This window comes from Toxotes jaculatrix, chromosome 4 (genome assembly GCF_017976425.1).
Source record: "Toxotes jaculatrix isolate fToxJac2 chromosome 4, fToxJac2.pri, whole genome shotgun sequence".
Classification (NCBI taxonomy): Eukaryota; Metazoa; Chordata; class Actinopteri; family Toxotidae; genus Toxotes; species Toxotes jaculatrix.
Window position 1 is genome coordinate 1,244,440 of NC_054397.1, and position 20,609 is coordinate 1,265,048.

Sequence of the window (20,609 nt, forward strand, 5' to 3'; positions counted from 1 at the left end):
TCTGCTCTGCAGCTTCTCTAAACACACAAACCTTCACACACTCCTGCAGCTGCTCCCACTGCTGACTCAGTTTCACTCACTGGTTTTAGATCCGTGTGGCAGAATAATTACAATCAGCCGACTTCAAACCCAGTGATTTATTGTGTTTTAAATGTAGAAAACAGTGAGTCACAGTGTAAACAGGTTGACATGTCAAATTCAGCTTCAGCTTCAAGAGAAAAGATTTCATTTGGATCATTTCTCAGAAACCAATTCTTAGCCTTTATTTGACTAAAATCAATACAATGCTTTTATTCTGAAATTTCAGCCACACTTCCGATCAGATGAGCAGCCACGTTCAGAGCTCACCTCATACAAGAAAAGAAGAGTCAAACGAAAAAGAAATGAAATCCAGCATCGGATAAATCTTCAGTCTCTTTCATGTTTAAATGTGTTTACATGTGTTTTGTTCTGCAGTGAACAAACAAACAAAATGACGCAGTTAAATCTGAACATCTGAAACATTAAAGAGAAAAACAGTCAAACATCACGCGTGAATGAAAGAAAGAAAATGATTCACACACTAAATCAAATCATGTTTGTACGACAGAAAACTGCAACCAAACCTGAAATTCACAGGTTTTTCTGACACATGTTGTCAGTTCTTATATGAACAAGCTGAACTTCTGAGAACAAAGCAACAGAAAACAGATTTATATCTGTTTACATACCAAGAGCTGTTTATACTGTACAGCTCATTTATCTTAATAATTTAATTATAATATAAACTATATTTTTTAATCAAATGCTCATATCCTGTTCTTTAATATTTCTGCATTCATTTTATAAAATAAAATAACTTTATTTCCTTATAGTGTTTATATTTTTTATAAAGTGCAACTTAATGTTGAAGTTTGAAATCATTAATTGAAATCAATAATTAATCATGTTTATAAGATAGAATTCACACTTGGATGATAACGTTTTTGTGTTGATCGGTAGTGAAACCAATCAACAGTCTGAATTCAGACTGTTTTATGTTTTCATAGGTTTATACATTATACAAATATAGTTTCTGCTGCTTAATCAAAACTGCCCTTCCACATCAATAACAGCATTATTATGATTTATTCATTTATTTATTACTTTCTATATGAACCATGAGGTCGGAGCTGTCCATCACATGCTGCTATCAAACTGATCGATGAGCAAATATCTGATACGTTTCCTTTGAGAAACAGTTTGAGGTTTTTTTTCTCCGTCACGCTGAGAGTTAGACGTTCAGGTACAGGAAACAGGAAGCCTGAATCATGTCCCAAAATGTCAAACTATTCCTTTAAAACGTGTGTAAATAAAATAAAACGCGATTCATCAGGTCATTTTCATGTGGATATGTCTTTAACACAACAGGAAGTAGAACCTTCCAGAAACATCACATTAACGCTCCAATGAATATGTCGTCATTTTGTTATTTAAACTCTTTACATCCATTTTCCCTCTGGATTCAGAATATTTTGCTTAAAGTCACTTCATTTTAAAACATGCTGTTTCTTCTGTTACAGTTTCTGCCAAATGTGTTTTAAACAACAGGTAATATTCATCATTTATCACATGGTTTCTATTTGATTTGTCAGAACCCAGCTCTTAATTTGGCGGTTCTGAGCTGATGGCAGGAACCAGTTTGAACTCCAGTGTAATTTCTATGGCACTGGTGGCAGTTTGGAGAACTCTCACAGGCCTGATGGTTTTACTTTGGCAGCTGCTTCCTGTAATTCTTACAGTATCCGTTTAATTTAATGCACGAGTATGTACAAATCAAATGCACTCAAATCGTCCAATAGATCAACTTCAGCTGAGTCATGTTTAATATTAAACTAATGTTCAAGGTCAGAAACATTAAAGGCACGTTCAGAGAGGTCAGTGAGATGCTAGGCTGGAGTTAAACAGTCTGACGTCTCAGTTCTGTCGTCAGACGCAAGTTTAGCTTAGCACAAAGACTGGAAGCGTAAATATGAAGACACGAAGCGTAAATAAGGTGGATATGAAGTGAACTCGGCATCAGTGAGCGACCGATTAACGTAAAATCTCAGACTGCTCCTTTAAAGGTTCACAGGAAGCTGGCTGAGGTGCAGTCACTGTGGTTCTGCTTTAGTCGCTGTATCTCTACCAGCAGCACTGAGACAGTGAGACAGGCAGCGTCTGCAGGGCTGTAAAGACTTTGACCCCATCTTCCTCAGGTTAGTCCTGCAGAGGGTGTGTTCACATCCTCCTGTGTCCTAATGAGGTGCAGCCAAGAGAAACAGTCTCTACAACCTGACACTTCAACTGATCAGGAGACTGATCGTGGTGTTTGGAGGCCTGATCGACTGGCACGCTGAAATATTCTGTTAAAAAGTCAAACTCACAGTGAACCTCTGATATGGATGCTTACCGTTTCATGAACTCAGGCAGAAGAATCAGCAGAAATTCAGAAGGATTTAACACTTCAGCTGAATAGAAAAAGTGAAAAATCCCAAAACCGTTTAAAGAAGTTCTCCAGCATGATGATACGACGTCTGCTCCAGAACTGAAAACGTAGCTCTGTGTTTAACGGAACAGTTTCATTTTGTCCAAAACCAGGCAAAGACTGTCCTCTCTGTTGTTGTATAGCTTTTCAATTCAGTCGGGTCCTTTACTAAACCCACCACACGTTAATGTGTGTTCTGCAAATCACCAGACCAATACTCACTGAGTGATGTCTTCTGAAGGTGAAGTGGTAGAAAAGTAGAACCAAGTGAGTGAGACTCAGATTAGATCCACTGTGATCCAGCTGCTCCTGGTTCTCTCAGAGGAGTTTGGGCCTGGATGGGTTGGCCCTGACTGAGGAGTAGGACCCGATGTGGGTGATGAGGTTGGGCTCCACGCTGTGAGCTCTTTCCCCTGGGACCGTCCTCGCCATGTGATACAGAACAATGTCTTTGGCATTGCCCTTGACGCAGAAAGAGCCGTCCAGATACTTGGCCACCCTGAGAGAGGCGTTGCCGGGGTACAGCATGGCTGGGGTGCAGCACTCGGTGGCCGGGGAGACGGCGTAGAACTGCGGGGAAAGTCTCCGTGCCTCCAGAAGGTAGTGCCGCCCCAGCAGCTCCGCGGCAGCCATGAAGTAGAGGGTGAAGAAGAGGAGGTGGCCGGCCGAGAGCGTGAAGGAGAAAGAGCAGGGGTTCCAGTAAGGAAAGGTGAGGAGGAGGGCCGTCGCTCCGACCAGCCCCAGCCCCACCCACTCCAGGATGCGGTATGGCTCTGGGTTCCAGTAGCGCTGCAGCCTTTCAGGGTGATACAGCTTGACATAAAGAGTCTGGAGGGCAAAGCGACGTGACAGAAGGTCTTTCACAACTGAGAAAAAGTCTTCCCTCGGCAAAGCATCATCCTCCAGGACAACCACGTTTCTGGGCTTCACCAGCTCCCAGCCCTTGTGGAGACAAAAGACGTAATCCCTCTTCTCCCTCTCGAAGGTGTTGATTCGCTCCCGGTTCACCTGCTGCTCCTGAGGGGAACGTCGGATCACCCTGAAGTGGGCCTCCAGCAGTTTGGCGTCGTGGTTTTCCTGGGGACCGCTTTCCACATCGCAGACCAGCACCTCGGCACACCGCCGGTCCCCGCAGCCTCCCACAATGCCACTCAGCTGCCGCATCACCTGGAGCAGGTAGTGAAAGTCCCGGCCCTCGTTCCGGTTCGCCGTGACCACGGTAACCAGCAGCTCGGGATGCTGGGCGATGTCGCTGAATCTCTCAGACCCCGTCGCTGTGACGGAAGCGCTCTGCCAGAAGCGCAGGGCATCCTGACCTCGGTCGAGACGTTCCCGCAGGACCTCCTCGCTCATGGAGTCGAGGTACATGGACTTGATGAAAAAGTAAGAGTAAAGCAGCTGATGGCAGCACAGAGGAAGAATGACGCAGAACGTGATGACGGACAGGACAAGGGCTTGAGTGACAGTGCTGGACCATCGCAGGTACTGACTGAAGAACGCTTTCCATCGAGGCATTGGTGAAACAGCCGGCTGGAGCCACACAGCAGCTAAACCGAGTCAGACAGAGGAGTTCTGCTCCGGAGGGTTTGGGTCAACATTTACAGCGTCCCAGCATGCCGTTTGCTTCAGACAACCCACAGCAGTGAAACCTGACAAAGGCACTGTGAGCCGATAGCTCTGTGGAAAAAGGCACTTCTTCCTGTGAGAGGTGCGAGTTTCAGCTCGGTCCTGGTCTGTGTCGGATCCGGTGTCTGCAGAAAGAGACGAGAGGACGGTTTATTTATTTTTTTCAGTTCGTGTTCTCACCTGGTGTCAACCTGTATGAAACACGCAAAACCACAGGGACAGGCTGTCAATCATGTTTTCAAACCAACCAATGGACAAGCAAGTCTCATTTACTCAGGCTGGTGTTTTGGATCCATTTCATGGATCTGAAAATGAGGTGAAAGCTTTGGTTTGGTTTGATTCCTCTTACCTAAGTGTAAAAAAAACTTTTTGTATAGTCAGTGACACATGTAAAAACATATACTGTAAATATTTGTTGTATGATGTAAATATTTCCTGAAGTAAAAATCTTCATGGTTCATGATTTCATCCACACCAACAACTCTTTCATCAGCCGTATGTGCATGTGAGTGTTGTGCACACTATCCTTCAGGATGACACACACACGTTAGATAACTTGACATGTGACCATGCATTAATAAAAAATATATTGTTATAGGTTTACGTCTGTGGAGAATCATTACATTCTGCTGATTTCAGCCATATTTGTCCAGGTACAGGAAGCTTCCTGCGGGCAAACTACACGATCTCCCGCCGTGAGTCACAGACTGAACAACACATTACTGTAACAGTGCATACAGCCTCCTGAAGCCGCTGTGCTCGTCCTGTCCACCCGATCTCAGCCATTTATCACCACTGTGAAGACATAAAGTCCATTCTGCTGCGGAGCGGTTTGGACCAACAGACAGCGAAAGTGAGAGCAGCGCACAGAGTCCTGTTAGAAACCCGGTCCGTTTGGTTTCAACCCCGTCGGTACCGTCGGTACCGCCCGCCTCAGCCCACACGAACCACACCTGGGCGGGCTCGACTGTGCTAACAGGCCAACGGACGATCTGAGGAAACACTTCCGTGTTTCAGAGAGAGAAACTGGACTCACTCAGAGCTGTGGAGCAACTGCTGTTTTCTGGAAGCGGCCATGACCAAACATCACACCCCCGCCACCCGAACACGTACGGTAATAGAGCCGCAGCTGGAACGCCGTAATACTGGGACTACAGGCGCAGGGGAAATGTGTTCTGCTGCTGAGCTGCAGGTGACGCTGCAGCACCAGTACACAGGGTTACAGGGTTAGACATGCTTAGTTTACGCTACTACTACTACTACTACTACTACTACTACTACTACTACTACTGCTAATAGATTGGTCAGGGACGTAGTAATGAGAGGAGCAGTAGAACAAAGAACCTAGGGCTCATTGTGGAAGGTAGTACAAGTATCATATTGAAGAACAGTTCTGAGGTACTTGTACTTTAGTATTTCTGATTTATGTTACTTCATAAGTCTGATCCACCGCGTGTCAGGCCGCCTCTGACAGAGTCCCCGAGGCTCTGCTAAGACAAATATTCACTCACACCAGCTACGTTTGGGGAAATTATACATTACAGTAAGAACTACTTGATTGCATCACTACATGCCTGCAGATTTGTCAGCTGCACCTTTAAGTTGCCAGTCTCGCGTTCTACCACATCCCAAAGGTGTTCTACTGGATTCGGGTCTGGGGACCGGGGGAGGCCGCTGAAGTTCACTGAACTCACTGTCCTGTTCGTGAAACCAGTTTGAGACGACTTTAGCTTTGTGACATGGACCAGTATCCTGCTGGAAGGAGCCGTTAGAAGATGGTGAACTGTGGCCATGAAGGGATGAACATGGTCAGAGACAATACTCAGACACACCAGCCTGAGCTCCAGACACAAGGCAGGCTGGCTCCATGGATTTTCCAGTCTTCACTGGTCCAGGTCTGTGAGCCTCAGATCTCTGGTCTTGGCTGACAGGACTGGAATCTGACGTGGTCTCGGCTGATGTAGTCCATCCACCTGAAGGTTGGACATGTTGTTCACATCATATCACAGTCAAAGTCACAGAGATCACATTTGTTCCGCATTGTGATGTTTGATGTGAACATTAACGGAAGCTCCTGATCTGTATCTGCAGGACTTTATGTCTCATGATCGGCCGACTGGGTAAGTGCATGACTGAGCAGGTGTACAGGTGTTCCTAATAAAGTGCACAGTGAGTGCGTATAAATATACGCTTGCTTTCTGGATCCCAGTAGAGCAGAGGCTGAGTTATAGTGACTAACTGTGGAGTTTATCTGTATCAGACGTCTCATCTCTGAGCTGAATGTTGGTCTGACGTCAGAGTGACGCTAACACCGGCACTAACACATAAAACATGCTTCAGTTATCAGGAATCTCAGATCTAACAGCTGGTTTTCACAGCCTCTGACAGCACAGACGCTCAGGTGGAAATAATGAAGCTGATGGCTGAGGAGGAAGAAGAGGAAGAGTTAAGGTTTTATTCTCAGTTTTATACTCAACCAACTTTTCTACCACAGGAGAACAACACAACAGAAGACTCAGTGACATATTCATGTTCTATCATCCTGAATAAACACTGTGTTGGTTTTTAATGTCTCCAAATATATTAATGTTTCTATTATAGGAAAGGCCTCATGGAGTTTATGGCTTTTTTAAAAGAACATCTCTATGAATGATGAACACTTCAGCTTCTCAGTGCCACCGGGAGTTAACACTCTTTCCCTAGACAGCAGTGTGTTTGTGGAAACCCTGATATGAGGGTCAGTGTTTTAGGTGTAATGAAAATAAAAACCTGTTGAGCTGCATTCTCGTCAGCTCCTCACCCTGAATACATGAACTTACTTGACCAAGAAATGGCGGAGAACATATACCAGCTGTGAAACAGAAGGTCCACTGGAACATCTCGCCACTTTTTATGAACCTGTTCATTAACAGTGACGAGGCCAGATGTGATATTTTACTTTGTGGAAATTTTAGGCCAAAAATTTTACTTGGGAAAATGTCAGGAAATACCAGGAGAAGCAAAAAGCTCATCCCATGGGTGAATCTCTGCAACACTGTAAGTGTTCAATGACTTCATATGTGCCATCGATAAAAAAGAATACTGTGTGGTGTGTGTGTTTGACTCAACCTTCACCTTCTTTTAAACACAAACAAAACCAAACTCATGATCTTCAACCGTCATTTACCCCAGACCCCCTGTCACCTTAACAGCATTACAATTGGTCAGTTCTTAGTTTTTAGGTATCTGGCTTGACAGTTCACTTTTCTTTGACATTCACATTCACATTGCTCTCTAATGTCAAATCAAGAATCGGCTTCCTTTACCACATTAAATCATCCTTCACTCACTCAGCAAAGCACACCCTGGTCAAAATGACAATCCTCCCTATTCTTGATTACAGTGATATAATCTATAGATCCACCTCCAAAAATCTTCTCAATAAACTCATCTATCATACTGCAATCCGCTTTGTCACCGGTGACACTCATCACTGTAATCTGTACTCACTCATTAACTGGCCATCACTCCACTCCCGCAGGTTGTTGCATTGGTATCAGTTCATCTACAAAACCATCATTGTCAAAGCCCCTCCATGCCATCACTCACTAATCAACATTTCCAAGAACACCCGCAACCTACGCTCGAGTAACTTCATCACCTTGATCAATCCAGAAGTCCGCACTTCCTTCGGTCGTTCCTCATTCCATATGCTGCCCCCTAGTGACTGGAATGAGTTACAAAAAACACTAAAGCTCTGCACCTTCATCCCTTCATCTACCTTCAATAACTCATTACGATCTATAATTTGTGGTCTTCGTGTTTTTACTTGTTCATGTGAGTGTTCAATATCGTGATTATTGTTTATTGTGTTATTGTATAACATGCCATGTTGTTTGTTTACTTTGCTTTTGCTGAATAACTCAAAAAATCTCTACAGCTCGATGAAATGTCTCGATCGCATTACTGCTCCTCAGAGGATGAACCCTTTAGATTTGAATAAATCACGATTTTTTTTGACTAGCACCACCTTCAGGAAGAACATTTGTATTATTATATATTTTAGCTCTGTTACTAATCCAGATGTTGGTCTACATGACTGTAAGTTACATCCATGCTGATCTGAAAATGTCATCATCATCATACTGTAACGATCAGTCTGGGGTATCGATGCAGCACCATCGCATTCATCATCTTATCATGAAGTATTCAGTGCTGAGCTCAGGCTCGGCTGATTGAGCTGAAGATTAGATAACACAGTGTCTCCCCGGCAGACGGCCCATTACCTAATAACACTATCAGCAGGACAATAGAGCAGAGGGAAAGAAGGAATTTTCCTGCAGCTCAAGTTGCACAACTTGGTAGAAACTGAAACGTGGAGCAGCAGTTTACAGGTGTTTGGGGGAAGCTGGATAGCCCCGGACCAGGAGGGAAATCTTGTTTCTCCTCTTTCAGATTGTGTGTTTTAATGCCTCTGGAAGCTGAGCCCGTGAAGCCACAGGGCACTGATACATGTTTTAAAAAGTGTGTTTATTTGGTCCTATCAGCTGTGAAAGTGGAGCACTGGTGGAGACCAAAGCAGAGCTAGAAGGAAAGTCAACCTTGGACTCAGGTGGACGCAAAACATCACTTCAGTGGGATGAAGCTCTGTGTCTGCTGGATGTGGACGCAGCAGCTGGTCGATCACATGTTGTGCCAAGACGCAAAGAAAAAGAGTTCATTCTGCTTTAAAATGATGCACAGACTGAATCTGTCATGTGAAACGAATCAGCCACTTCGGTGGGAGAAGATTGCAAAACTTAGGTTTATAGCAGAAGTTGTTTTTTTTTTTTTTTGTATTGTGTTACAAGCAGTAAGATGTTTAAATAAATCATGAGTCTGTTTGTTGACTCTCAGTGTGTTAAACAGCTAAGAGAACATCTGAAAGGTTTTGCCTCATCGGTTGTATTCCAGAGGATTTGTAGTTTGGAGAAACAGCGGAGGAGTTTTTGGACAATGCTTTGTCTCTGGAGTCCTCATCCTCTCTGACACACGTCTACAGCGTGTTGTCTCCACCAGGAGTGGGTTTTCCAGGCAGCAGGATAGGGTGACAGCAGAGGGAAACCAGATCCAGCCCGACGATTATCCGAGGTGTTTGTCCGACAGCTCGCCTGCTCACCAGCCCCGCGTTGCCAAATGAGATGCCTGTTGTTTCCATGGCTCTGTTGTTTACAGTGTGAGGTGTGAACGGCTGCAGGGACACAAACTGAACTGAGCTCACAGGAAAAATAGAAACGCACACTTTCAGATTTTAATGGAAGCTTCATTTGTTCCATGAAAGCTGGTTATATCTGTCCTAACTAAGAAATCACATCAGAGGACGTTAAGGTAAAAAACATTGGACTGACCCATGTCGTCGTGGCCGTGGGTTCATGGCCATGAATGAACTCTGAGCTGACCTGGGTTCGGTCCAACCACAAACAAGAAGTGACCCTCAGGGCCACCGTACCATGGCGCTGTTCTCTTCCACCGTCCACACATTTAGGTACCAGCAGGAACGAGTCAGTATTTTACAAGAACCTGATTCATACAATGAAATTACACTATAAATGGTCTGTATCATAGTTTTCCCAAATGTGCTGTATAAATAAATTAATACTACCACAGTTACTTTTAGCACCACTGCTCCAACTAATAATAATAATAATAATAATAATAATAATAACAATAATAATAATAATAATAATAATAATAATAATAATAATAATAATAATAATAAAGTTTGTTTGAACGTTTCCTGATCAAATCTACAAGAAAAATAGAAACAAAACTAAAGTAAAAGATAAATCCACCACTGAAAGATGATCACAGTGTGATCACTGCTACTGGTGAGTCTGTTGTTGTTGTTGTTGTTGTTGTTGATGTTGTTGCTGATGGAAGCAGAGCTGCTGCAGGTCGTCATGGTGATAAATGAGTCACGTCCAACACTGATAAGTGTCTGTCTCACACTGAACCTCGGGACCTCGGACTTAGCTCAGCCGACCAGCAGCCTCTGGTGCGTGCGGGCCGCCGGGCGTGTCTCCGTCCGGCTGATGGGGATTCCGGTTTTTCCAGTCGGCTCCTCCTGGTTTAAGCCGCAGCAGCGCTGAGTTCCGCTTCAGTCTGAGCAGCAGCAGCAGCATCAGTAGGACCAGCAGCAGCTCCACTAACAGCATGGCCTCCAACACTGCCACCATGGGGAACCTCCCCAGCGGGGTCGGAATATGTACGACCATCCCGGACATCCTCTACCTGCCAGAGCTGGTAAGAAAGAGCAGCTGCGGAGGTTTTATACGAGAGAAGAACTTTTCTCTGAGATGTGTCTGTGTTCAGATGTGCGCGGCTTTTACGCACGGATTAAAACATCTAGTTCAACCTGTTTTCATCAGTAAAGAAAAACTGTTGAGCAACATCAGGACAAAGAGAAACTGATGGATGAATGAACATTTGTTCATTTATCAAAACAAAAAAAAACATTGACAAGTCACATATTTTATAAATGCAAATTAACTCGATTTAACATAATAATTTTCTTGGTTTAACCGATTTTAAGAGAGAAAATGACCTGGAGTGACCTGTGATGCCAGATATTTTCAGCTGTGCATGATGTTCTTAATTCCTGCTGCATATTACTGTGTTACTGAAGTGTGCCACGATCCACCAACAAACAGCAAATAGTTTTTCCATCTATGATGCAGAAATGTAACAAGTGAGCGACGTAAGGAGCCTTAACTTATCCAGAATCATTTCATCTAAATCCCAAAACTGTAATTTTATCCCAGTTTTTTTTTTTTAAACTGAAGCATCACTGCTGTAGAATACACAAGAAAAATTTCCCATGAAGACAAAAGGTCTACATGGTCTGATGGCGACGTAGATCCAGCACCTGGTTGCTGGACTCAGGATGGATGATGTCCCAGCTCTGGCCTGATCCTGGCCCAGGGGCTGGTAACAGGAACTGATCCTCAGCTCAAACCAAGATCCACATGTGGCAGCAAAATCTGGGCCAGAGCCGGCTCTCAGGTGTGGTGCCGGAACACAAGAGAGCATGCCGACACTCAGCCAAATAAAAACCAGAAAACCAGTGTCTGTGTTGGGACGAGAATAATCTTCCTACATCTGCATTATTACAAAATAAATGCTGAGTGAGCATGTTAGGAGGTCAGAGGTCAGAGCGTCCAGGCGTTGAGACGGAGCAGATATTATTCCTAGAATGAACCTGCATGAGGGACGAGAGATCAGAGTGAAGCTACGAGCTGATACAAAAAGGCGGAAACTTTTTTTAAGCCTCTCACCTCAACAGATGTCAGCACAGACCGAGCAGAGGAGGAATTCTGCAGGTGGATTCACATTAACTCATGCATGCACGCACGCATGCACACACACACGGGGGGGGGGGGGGTGCAGGTGGAATCTAACAGGGATGGCAACAGGTGGAGGAGGGTGGAAGTCCATGAATAATGCAGCCTGTCAATCATCAGAGGTGTAGGGTGAACAAAGGCGGGAACGCCCTGCTCTGTGAGACCAAACTGGAAACACAGGGTGGACAGAATAATGGAGACAACTCCGCTAACAGACTTTAATACTGAAATACCTGTTCATCCAGAGAAAGGTCCAGGACGTGTTCAGACAGGGCCAGTCCAAGTCTGTCTGATTTACGTGTTGTGTTTACTGAGCAGGTGCAGAGACAGATGTAGGATGGACGGAGGGTTCAGAGCTGGAGGAGCTGTGTCCATCAGCAGTGGTTCAGGGTCAGACTGAAAGAGACTTCACATCAGTGTCAGACCAAGATAACGAGACTGAAAACACATGTGATGGATGGACCGAGCGTCTGACTGAGTGTCTATCAACAGAAATACAGTCTGCAGCTGTGATGAGAACCAAACAATCATCTAAGTGTTTTTAAAAATAGCCAAACATCACTCGTCTGATGTGCCGGGGTCGGGCTCTCCTTTCACCTGTCTCCGGTGTCCCTGCAGATCTTCGGTGGTCTGGTGTGGATCCTGGTGGCCTGCACGCTGGTGGTGCCTCAGAACCCTCAGGGCTGGGTCATGTTCGTCTCCGTCTTCTGCTTCGTCATGACCTTCATCTGGATGGTGGTGTTCGCCTGCGGGGGGCATTCCAACAAAGGCACCTGGGCTGCAGCAGTGAGTCCTGCACACATTCAGAAACACAACAAACCTCAGCTTATTACGGTTTTAGTCAAAATCCTGTTCCCTTCATTCCTGCTGATCCTGATCCTCTGTCAGTTTGGAAACTGATTTCCTGTAGAAGAGTTCAGATCTTTTACTGAGGTAAAAGTAGAAATACTTCAATACTCAAGTACAATACAAGTACCTCAAAAAAATTACCGTACTTGTGTTCTTCCAGGTCGTCACTGGTTTCAGTTCAGCTCTGTAAAGTTTTAGCAAAGCGAGGTTTGGACCCAGCAGCTCGACTCACAGGCAGAGCAGCTGAAATAAAAGCAAACTTGATCGGATTCTGGACGGACAGGGGACAGTTTGAAGTTTGGTTCACTGTCCTGAGTTTGAGCAGTCGTACAGTTCAGTTTCATTTCAGCTTCTATCAAAAAGATCTATCGTTAACTGTGGACAGTTTATCAGGTGAAAGAGAGAAAGCTGAGAGAGAACTGATTTAAAAACTGATCTCCAAACAAATCTGTGGATAAAACGTTCTGTTTCCCGTTCTTCTTCTTCTCCTTCTCCTCCTCCTCCTTCTCCTCCTTCTTCCTCCTCTGCCAGGACTTTGTGTATCATGGCATCGCCGCCTTCTTCTACCTCAGTGCTTCAGTGTCTTTGGCCAAGGTGACCCTGGACATAAGAAATGACAAACCGTTCCAGAACTACCAGCTGGACATCTCTGCAGTGGTGAGTCCGGCTGTTTCCTGTTGAACCGGGGGGGGGGGGGGGGGGGGTTGGGGGCGTTGACACCACGTGTACACATGTGTACAGTAAATGTGAAGCGACATTAACTCAGGTTAGCATAAAGACAGGACTCAGCTGGTCTCAGATCCCAGCACCTCTGAATCCCTCAGTAACATGTTACTCCTCATTTGTTTCATCTGCGCAAAAACCAGGTCGTCTCTGACGCGTCTCTTTGTGGTCGTTGTGTGTTTGTTTGTTTTGTGTATTTCTGTTGTCAGTTTGTGTGCCTTGGTTGCGTGCCATCTCTCTAAGTGACGTCCTGCAGGAGCTGCTGTGGTTTGAAAAACTGCAGCTGAAAAACCTAAATCCTGACTGTCACATGCAGCCACGCTCGCCGTGAGGGAAGTGGAGTCATGATTCATGATTCGTGGGTTTAAACACTGGAATGGTGCCGTCACTCTACAGGCCAGATTACTATGGGCTGTGTTGTAGATACTCCTGTCCCTCAGAGGATGAACCCTGATGATTTTGGGGACCTCCTGACCTTTTCTCAGGCACCGTCATCCATCCACATTTTCCACTGACGTCCTCTGTGTCTCCTCAGGTCTTCTCGTACGTGGCGACACTGCTGTACTTCGTCCACACCATCCTGTCGGCCATCCGATGGAAATCTTTCTAGAGGTTTCCTCCCAGTAGAGCCTCGTGAACAGCAGCAGAACAGAACTGATTCTTATTCGTAAAGCTTGTACATAACTCTGTGAGGCGCTGGCGTGAAGGGAGGGCTGCCGGCGATGGAGCCCGTCCAGCTGCGGCTTTTGATTTTCCTCTGGATGAAGTGATGAACGACAGCGGAGGCTTCACCGCCGACCGGCCGACCCTGATGGTTTGTGTCACAGAGCTGCTTCAGCTCCTCAGCTAACGTCCCCACGGCAGACTTCAACCCTTCAGACCTCAGTGTCTCCGCTTCCATTACACACTGCAGCTGCTTCTGCTGACGCTCTGAACATCATGGACATGGGCGCGATGGACAGGACAAGAGACCGTGGACAGAGTAACAGTAAAATCCAGTTTGTTGAAGCTCATAAACAAGTGTGTGGAGTAAAGACTTTAACATTATGTAGACGATTATTAAATCTATTTATATTGTAGTTTGAGCAGTTTAAGAAGTACTGCTGGAATAAAAGTACAAAAAAATAAAATCCATTACAAGCAGACGTCCCACATTAAAATCCCAACTCAAGAAAAGAAAACTGCACTTAAAGTAAAAGCCGTCATTTAGCATTAATGAATAATATTAGAATCAATGACATTATTATGAACGGACTCGTCAGCAGCATTTTACTGTTGCAGCTGCTCCAGGTGGAGCTGCTTTTAACCACTTTATAAACCGTTAGTTTGGATGTTTTTCAATGTAAAAACTTAATCTGAAAACTAACTAGTAACTAACACAGTCAGGTAAATGTAGTGCAGTAAAGACGTACATTATTTCCCTCTGAGATGTGGTGGAGTGCACCTGAGTACGGCTGCTGTCTGTTGCTGCCTGATGTGTCGCCTGTAAATAAAACCCACGGTGAGGAGCACGAGCCAGGATCCGACCCCAGGATCAGGGTTTAGGGTCGGGTTACACCTGAGCCTGAAACTCTGAAGCTAAGCTGCAGTTTATCAGCTCCACCTTCACCGCCTGCATCATTAAAGTGACATAAACATTAATGCACTGATGATTAGACTGTATGATTATAACATACATCAGTCTGAAATGGGCCTTCCGCCTTAAAGACGTCCACTAGCTCAGCATGTTTGTCCAGATTCTGCCTGTTAGCAGCTTAAACCACAGGAAACTAAATATCATGAGCTTCATCCAACTGTTGTTTTTACTGCAGCAGGTTCTTTCTGGGTGTTTCTATTATTCTGTCCAGCCTCACACGTCGCTGCTTCGCGGTCTGTAGGATGTTTGTTCCCTCTGCTCTCCTCTGCCTCCTCTGAGCTCCTGGTGAACCTCTCCCCGTGTTTCTCCTTTAACGCGACAGTTTAGTTTGGGATTCTTGTTTTACTCTCAGCTGATTAAAGAAATCTGATGTGGCTGCTTTTATATTTTTATAAGCTCAAACAGATCAAAACCATTTGATGCAGATCAGAACAGGAAACTGAACCAGGATGTAAATGATGATATTTTTGTAACGTAACGCTTTATAACTGACAGCTTTGTTTTTGTAAATTTTTGAAACTGCTGAATTAATGGAAAACGAATAAATGTGTTTGAAACACGTGTGTTAACACGAACAGATGGTGTGGCAGGACACTGGGAACCAGCCGGAAAACAGCTGGTTCCCAGCTGGTTTGTTTTTTTATTAAGATGAGTTTGGTTATTTTAAGCTTTTGAACAGGCTGTAATGAATTCTGTGGGTGTGTGCGAACACTCTGCGGACTCTGAGACTGAAACGGCTCCATCACTGTCTCAGGAGCAGCTGGGATGTTTTTAGGTGGAGTAACAACATCTGTGGACAGATGCAAAACCAGGAAATAGTTTTACAATTTTCCAGTTTAATGCAGGTGATGATCTGACCACCATACCCCCCCCCCGGTAACAGTCAGGGGAGTGGTGAACGGGGGAACCCAGCAGAACTGAAGTCTTAGAACCCTCAAAGTTCCTGAGAACATCTTCAGGTGCAGTCTACTTTCCAAACCACCTCTTTGGTTCTGGGTCCTGCCTGCTCGCTGTCCTCCTGATGTCCTCCATCTCCATCTCAGATCAACAACATGAAACCAGGTTTAATGGAGTATGGCAGGGAGTAAATACAGGGCAGGCTGAGTGTCAGGCCGATGGGGCAGTGTGGCAGGTCAGTGAACTGTGGCTGTGATGCATAATGGATGAGGGAAGGCAGCGGGTGATAATAGCAGAGCATCTCCATGAAACTGAAGAAGGTGGAAGCTTTGTGAGGCAGCAGGAGTGATCCTCCAGCCTCGTGTCAGTTTGTTTGGCCCGTTCCTGTTTTTTCTTTGCAACTTTATTTATATTCACGTTTTTAGGCAAAACAGCAGGTTAACATGGGCAACACAGCACATACAACGAATCTATTTCTTACAGTATTTGAAATATTGTTCACATCATAGTCAGAAGACAAAGGCCAGTTTTCCTGTAGCCTGCAGTTCACTTCATTGACAGCTGCCGTCCAGTCGTCCTTTGTTGGATGTTTGTCTGTTTGAGTGTGTTAGATTTCTCTCTGCAACCAGATTATATGGTCATCTAAATCTTTTAATAAATATTCATCTGTGTATTCTGGGTTTTTCAGGGTTCCCCACCATCACCACCACCACCACCCTCTGCTGACATCTGGGGGTCAAACTGCTGAGCTACAGGATCGTTTCCAGTCTCTTCTTCAAACTCAAATCAGCAGGAAAACGTCAAAAAATATTAAATATTGAAAACATACTAAAGTAAAATGTCAAAGAAATATCCAAACAAATATATACAAATGTACTGTTATAAAAATATTAATAGATTATTCAAAAACTATTGAAATATGCTAAAAAAATATTCAAATTTTAGACAGACTGGTCCCAGATCAGATGTGAGAAGGAAAAAACGTTGTTAAAGATGATGAATATGTTCACGGGCAGGGAATGAAGGTGAAAAGAAATCATCTAAAATACAGATGTCCACGTCCTCGTGGACGGCAGCGGGACATGAGACCATCAGTGTGCCCTCGGGGACTGTTCTTATCTTAACATGATTTAAAAGAAATGTACAAATTCATCCGAGCTCAGATAAATTAAATCCTTTAGTAAAACACCACACTGTAAAAATACTCCTGCACTGAAAATATTCCTTAGGTTAAAGAACATGAAAATAATCAGGAGTCTCTGTCGGCTGAGCTGAAGCTAATGTTTAATTATTTTATAGGAAACTGCAGCTAATGATTATTTCCACTTTGGCTTAATCTCACATTTATTTTCTCGATTAATTAATTGATTGTTTGACACCTTCACTGTTTGTTTTGTTCAGCCAAAGTCCAAACCTCAAAACTGATCCAAATAAATTCCAGTAACTAAATCATTAATCTGTAAGAAATCAAAAAATAACCTGTCAGGAATGTGGGGCAGTAAAGTACAAGCACCTCAGATTTGTATTGTACTGGAGTAAATGCACTTAGTTACTTTCACTAATACTGAGGATCCCACGTATCAGACCTGAGGTCCAGAGTGAACACAGACCCTGATCCGATGAGCTCAGTCCTGCTGGTTTGTGTCCCAACAGGCTGAACCTGTGTCTCTGATGGGTCTTGTGTGCAGGTCAGTGTCCCAGGCGACGGGACGTCCTGTCCTTCAGGCCAGTTTGGTGATGGCGATGGTTCCTTTGATCCACAGCGTGTCCACGTGGCTGAGAGACGTCAGCCTGTGGTCGAAGTCAAACAGCCGCTGTCCGTCCACAAACACACGGAACCGGCTTTGTTCACAGTGAATCTCGATCTGCCGGGAGAGAGCGAGGTGCAGGTGCACGTTTGGTCACTTTCACTTTACATCAGCTGACTGATGAACACCTGGACAGGGCAGGACCTGCTGTTGGGCCCCTATTGCTACCTTGAATGGTTGGCCCCTGATGAAGGGGAAGAAGGGGACAGCTCGGTCAGCGTCTCCCCAGGATCCAGACACACAGGCCCTTCGCAGGACTTGTCGGTCCCTGAATCGAACACAGATCTCCACGGCCACATCAGGTGGAGGCTCCCTGGACGTCCCACAACCACATGTCAGGGCGATGTAGAACCTAACAGAGGGACGGATACCCGTCAAAAGTCTGACAACACTTTTCTGACTTTGTGTAAAGCTCCAGCCGTCATGCATCAGGGGAGTATCAGCTGGAGGATCAGTCCCCAGCGTGTCAACACAAGCAGCATGAATTAGCTGTTAGAGCTCACTGTCTCATGAAGGTGTGTTTACCTGTCAGGACGAGAGTCCACCACACCCATCACAACCACCTTCTTCCCCGGACGCATCCCACCTGAGATGTGACCCCTGAAAGGAACCACCTGCACACACACACACACACACACACATGCACACACACACACAGTTATTACTTGGCATCATTTCACATTAGAATATTTCAAGTTCAGTATTTAGAGTTTATTAATTTAATGAATAAACAATATAAAGTCCATCACAAATCCCAGGTGCGTGTTTTTCGGAGGTTTCTAAAGCACAGAGCAGAGTCTGCGTTTGTCAGGTCATCGTGTTACCAGGTTTCTCTGAGGGTCTCGCTCCGAGGAGCCGGCGCTCGGTTTCCGTTCGTCCGTCCTGCTTCTCTGTGGGACGCACCATTTCTGAAACATTTCAGAAAATGAAAATGAACTGTTGCGTCACTGGATCTGTCCAGAAACCAGTGTGTGAGGTTGACTGGAATCATGTGACCACTGGAGCAAAGGTCAAAGGGAACTCGTTCCTCTGGGGACCATGAAAACCTGAGCAGTGGTCGCGGGGACGTCACAGTTGTCAACAAATGGAGGACGTAATAAGGAGGACACAATAATGACACACAGACACAGACACAGACACACACACACACACACACACACACACACACACACACACAACAACAACACTAACAGTGACAAAAATGAACACACGTGTGTTTGTCTCTGTTGTTCAGTGCAAATCAACTGAAATCAAAGCAGGTAATTCACAAACCATGTGACCAGCACGTGCCGCGTCCAGCTCAGGTTCGCCTTCAAAATAAAAGCAACTCATCTGAACTCGGAGCTAAAACCAACACAGGGCTCACAGATCGTGTGTGTGTGTGTATCATATGTAAGCACTGAGGTCACATGATGTTCTGAACGTCGTCTCAACGCACTGATCATGATGCCAGGATCTAATTTTGGTGAAGAAACATCAAATCTCTTTATTAGAATTTATAGCTCTGGCCGAATAACAGTAAAATTTATCAATACCTGAAAATAATGATCAGAATCAGTATTTAAAAACTCACCATGCAACTGTAGACTTTAAATAGTTAACATGAACTCGGTGTCTTCAGTAGCTGTTTACTTCACAGAGGCTGAAACAGCTTTTATTTTGGTAACTGTGACTCTCGGTGGTGAGCAGGTTGACATTTTTTTCAAAAACTCACAAACTAAACTTCAGTCGCCTGAGAAACAGTGACAGTGTGAAAGTGTTTCCTGTCCGCGTGCTCTGCTTTAAAACCTCTGACCTGCTGCCTGTTGGTCATGTGATCAGTGCGAACTCACCTTCCTGCTCTGAGCTGCCACGGTCTCTGTTTCAGCCATGTTGATCTGAAGGAAACAAACAGCAGGGAAATGAGCTGCAGGTCCAGTTTGTCTGCCTGAACAGGAGCTGACGTAAAGCTTCAACCTGGCTCTTTACACTGCAGCAGACACACACACAGACACACACACACAGACACACACACACACACACACTCTGTGCTCTGGTAATCAGCTGCCCCTGCATGCCTTTCTCTCTCTCAGGTCAATAACAACAGAGCTCATTGTGTTGCTGTAACAGGCAAAAGTCCAAAAATGAAATCCTCATGCTGGAGATCTGCACGGCACAGAAATGTATTTTAACACGGTTTTATATTTAAGTTTCTCTGGTTCAAACAGTCAGATCATTGTCTGTCATTGTAACAGCAAACAGACAATCAACATATTTACCTGTACGCCTGATAACAAAGAGCAGAGTTCACACAGCCACACACCATGTGAAGTTATAGTAAAGTTAAGGTTAAAGTTGAATTACTGAACATTTATATCAGAATTTTTCAGTTGAGTAATCAAAGTCAGTTTGTGTAGAATCTTTCATCCAGTTTTACAGTGTGAGACAAGACAGAGAAACAGTAAAACAGTGTGAGAGTAATGAAAAATAGAATCAAATAAATGTGAAGGAATAAAACCAAATGGTTCAAAGGCAAGAACAAATAGGTCAGAGGCAAAATGAACATTCAAATTGAAAAAGGAAAACATAAAAAAATTGAACGTTTAGAAATCAAGAACAGAATCAAGCCGAGTCCAGAAATACTCACAGAGTCCGCTGCTGAAGAACAGCGCTTCACCTGGAACTGCTCTGCTGCTGCTGCTCCTTTTCCATTCTTACTGTGATTTATTCAACAACTACTTTCCTTTTCCATAAAGAGAGTAAAAGAATGGGAGGAAGCAGGAGGACGAGGTCAGAGGAAGGGGCTGAGCTGCAGGAGGAAGCAGGCAGCAGAGGCTGAGTGGGAGGCTGGGTGGGAGGCTCAGGGCTCAGTGTTAATGTGTTTCCAGCACTGACAGCAGATCAGTTCATTAGTATCATTAAACCACCTGCCAGTTTGCAGAGAGGAGCAGAGCAGATCCTGGAGCTCTACCCCCCCCCCGGCCCTATTCAGAGGCAGGGCAGGAGGGGTGGGGTGAGGGTGGGGGGCTGACACAGGCTCTGGAATCTGATTGGCCAGCGCATGTGCTTTGTGCCCCACCTACAGGGGTAAGAAGGTGACAGGTAGTTAGCTTGATAGTATCACAACCTGTAATGATCACGATGAAACACTATAAATCTACAGATATCTACACGTGTGTTTAACTACACAGATAAACATCAGTGAACAAACGTGTGAGGAAGCAAAATAAGGCTGAAGTGTAAATTAT

General features: G+C 44.8%; 3 protein-coding genes across 5 annotated transcripts; 1 reads left to right on the forward strand and 2 right to left on the reverse strand.

Moving 5' to 3' along the window:
* Nucleotides 1-1,148: 1,148 nt before the first annotated feature.
* Nucleotides 1,149-5,206, reverse strand: pgap4 (post-GPI attachment to proteins GalNAc transferase 4). Of its 2 annotated transcripts, none has more exons than XM_041037069.1 (2): nucleotides 5,148-5,206; nucleotides 1,149-4,236 (listed from the first exon to the last, which is right to left on the reverse strand). In XM_041037069.1, the coding sequence occupies exon 2, from the start codon at nucleotides 3,998-4,000 to the stop codon at nucleotides 2,804-2,806; it is 1,197 nt and encodes a 398-aa protein (XP_040893003.1). In that variant the 5' UTR covers nucleotides 4,001-4,236; nucleotides 5,148-5,206; the 3' UTR covers nucleotides 1,149-2,803. The 2 variants fall into 2 exon arrangements, with proteins under 2 accessions (XP_040893003.1, XP_040893002.1); XM_041037068.1 differs by lacking the exon at nucleotides 5,148-5,206 and adding an exon at nucleotides 4,850-5,135.
* A 4,968-nt stretch (nucleotides 5,207-10,174) lies between these two features.
* LOC121180520 (myelin and lymphocyte protein-like) lies at nucleotides 10,175-15,236 on the forward strand. Its single transcript, XM_041036004.1, has 4 exons — nucleotides 10,175-10,372; nucleotides 12,088-12,255; nucleotides 12,850-12,975; nucleotides 13,577-15,236. The coding sequence occupies exons 1-4, from the start codon at nucleotides 10,283-10,285 to the stop codon at nucleotides 13,649-13,651; spliced, it is 459 nt and encodes a 152-aa protein (XP_040891938.1). The 5' UTR covers nucleotides 10,175-10,282; the 3' UTR covers nucleotides 13,652-15,236.
* A 437-nt stretch (nucleotides 15,237-15,673) lies between these two features.
* On the reverse strand, nucleotides 15,674-20,362 carry LOC121180519 (galectin-related protein-like). 2 transcript variants are annotated; one of them, XM_041036002.1, is made up of 6 exons: nucleotides 20,009-20,362; nucleotides 19,215-19,259; nucleotides 18,207-18,290; nucleotides 17,908-17,996; nucleotides 17,551-17,734; nucleotides 15,674-17,439 (listed from the first exon to the last, which is right to left on the reverse strand). In XM_041036002.1, the coding sequence occupies exons 2-6, from the start codon at nucleotides 19,251-19,253 to the stop codon at nucleotides 17,296-17,298; spliced, it is 540 nt and encodes a 179-aa protein (XP_040891936.1). In that variant the 5' UTR covers nucleotides 19,254-19,259; nucleotides 20,009-20,362; the 3' UTR covers nucleotides 15,674-17,295. The 2 variants fall into 2 exon arrangements, with proteins under 2 accessions (XP_040891936.1, XP_040891937.1); XM_041036003.1 differs by lacking the exons at nucleotides 19,215-19,259; nucleotides 20,009-20,362 and adding an exon at nucleotides 18,956-19,115.
* Nucleotides 20,363-20,609: the final 247 nt, after the last annotated feature.

Bases quoted from the DNA above. Each gene is read 5' to 3' on its own strand.
- LOC121180520 (XM_041036004.1), top strand. From the start codon at position 10,283: ATGGCCTCCAACACTGCCACCATGGGGAACCTCCCCAGCGGGGTCGGA. The intron at 10,373-12,087 runs GTAAGAAAGAGC...GTGTCCCTGCAG, and splicing joins TCCTCTACCTGCCAGAGCTG to ATCTTCGGTGGTCTGGTGTG. The intron at 12,256-12,849 runs GTGAGTCCTGCA...CTCCTCTGCCAG, and splicing joins AAGGCACCTGGGCTGCAGCA to GACTTTGTGTATCATGGCAT.
- LOC121180519 (XM_041036002.1), bottom strand. From the start codon at position 19,253: ATGGCTGAAACAGAGACCGTGGCAGCTCAGAGCAGGAAG. The intron at 17,997-18,206 runs GTAACACGATGA...GTGTGTGTGCAG, and splicing joins GAGACCCTCAGAGAAACCTG to GTGGTTCCTTTCAGGGGTCA. The intron at 17,440-17,550 runs GTAGCAATAGGG...CTCTCCCGGCAG, and splicing joins TCAGGGGCCAACCATTCAAG to ATCGAGATTCACTGTGAACA.
- pgap4 (XM_041037069.1), bottom strand. From the start codon at position 4,000: ATGCCTCGATGGAAAGCGTTCTTCAGTCAGTACCTGCGATGGTCCAGC.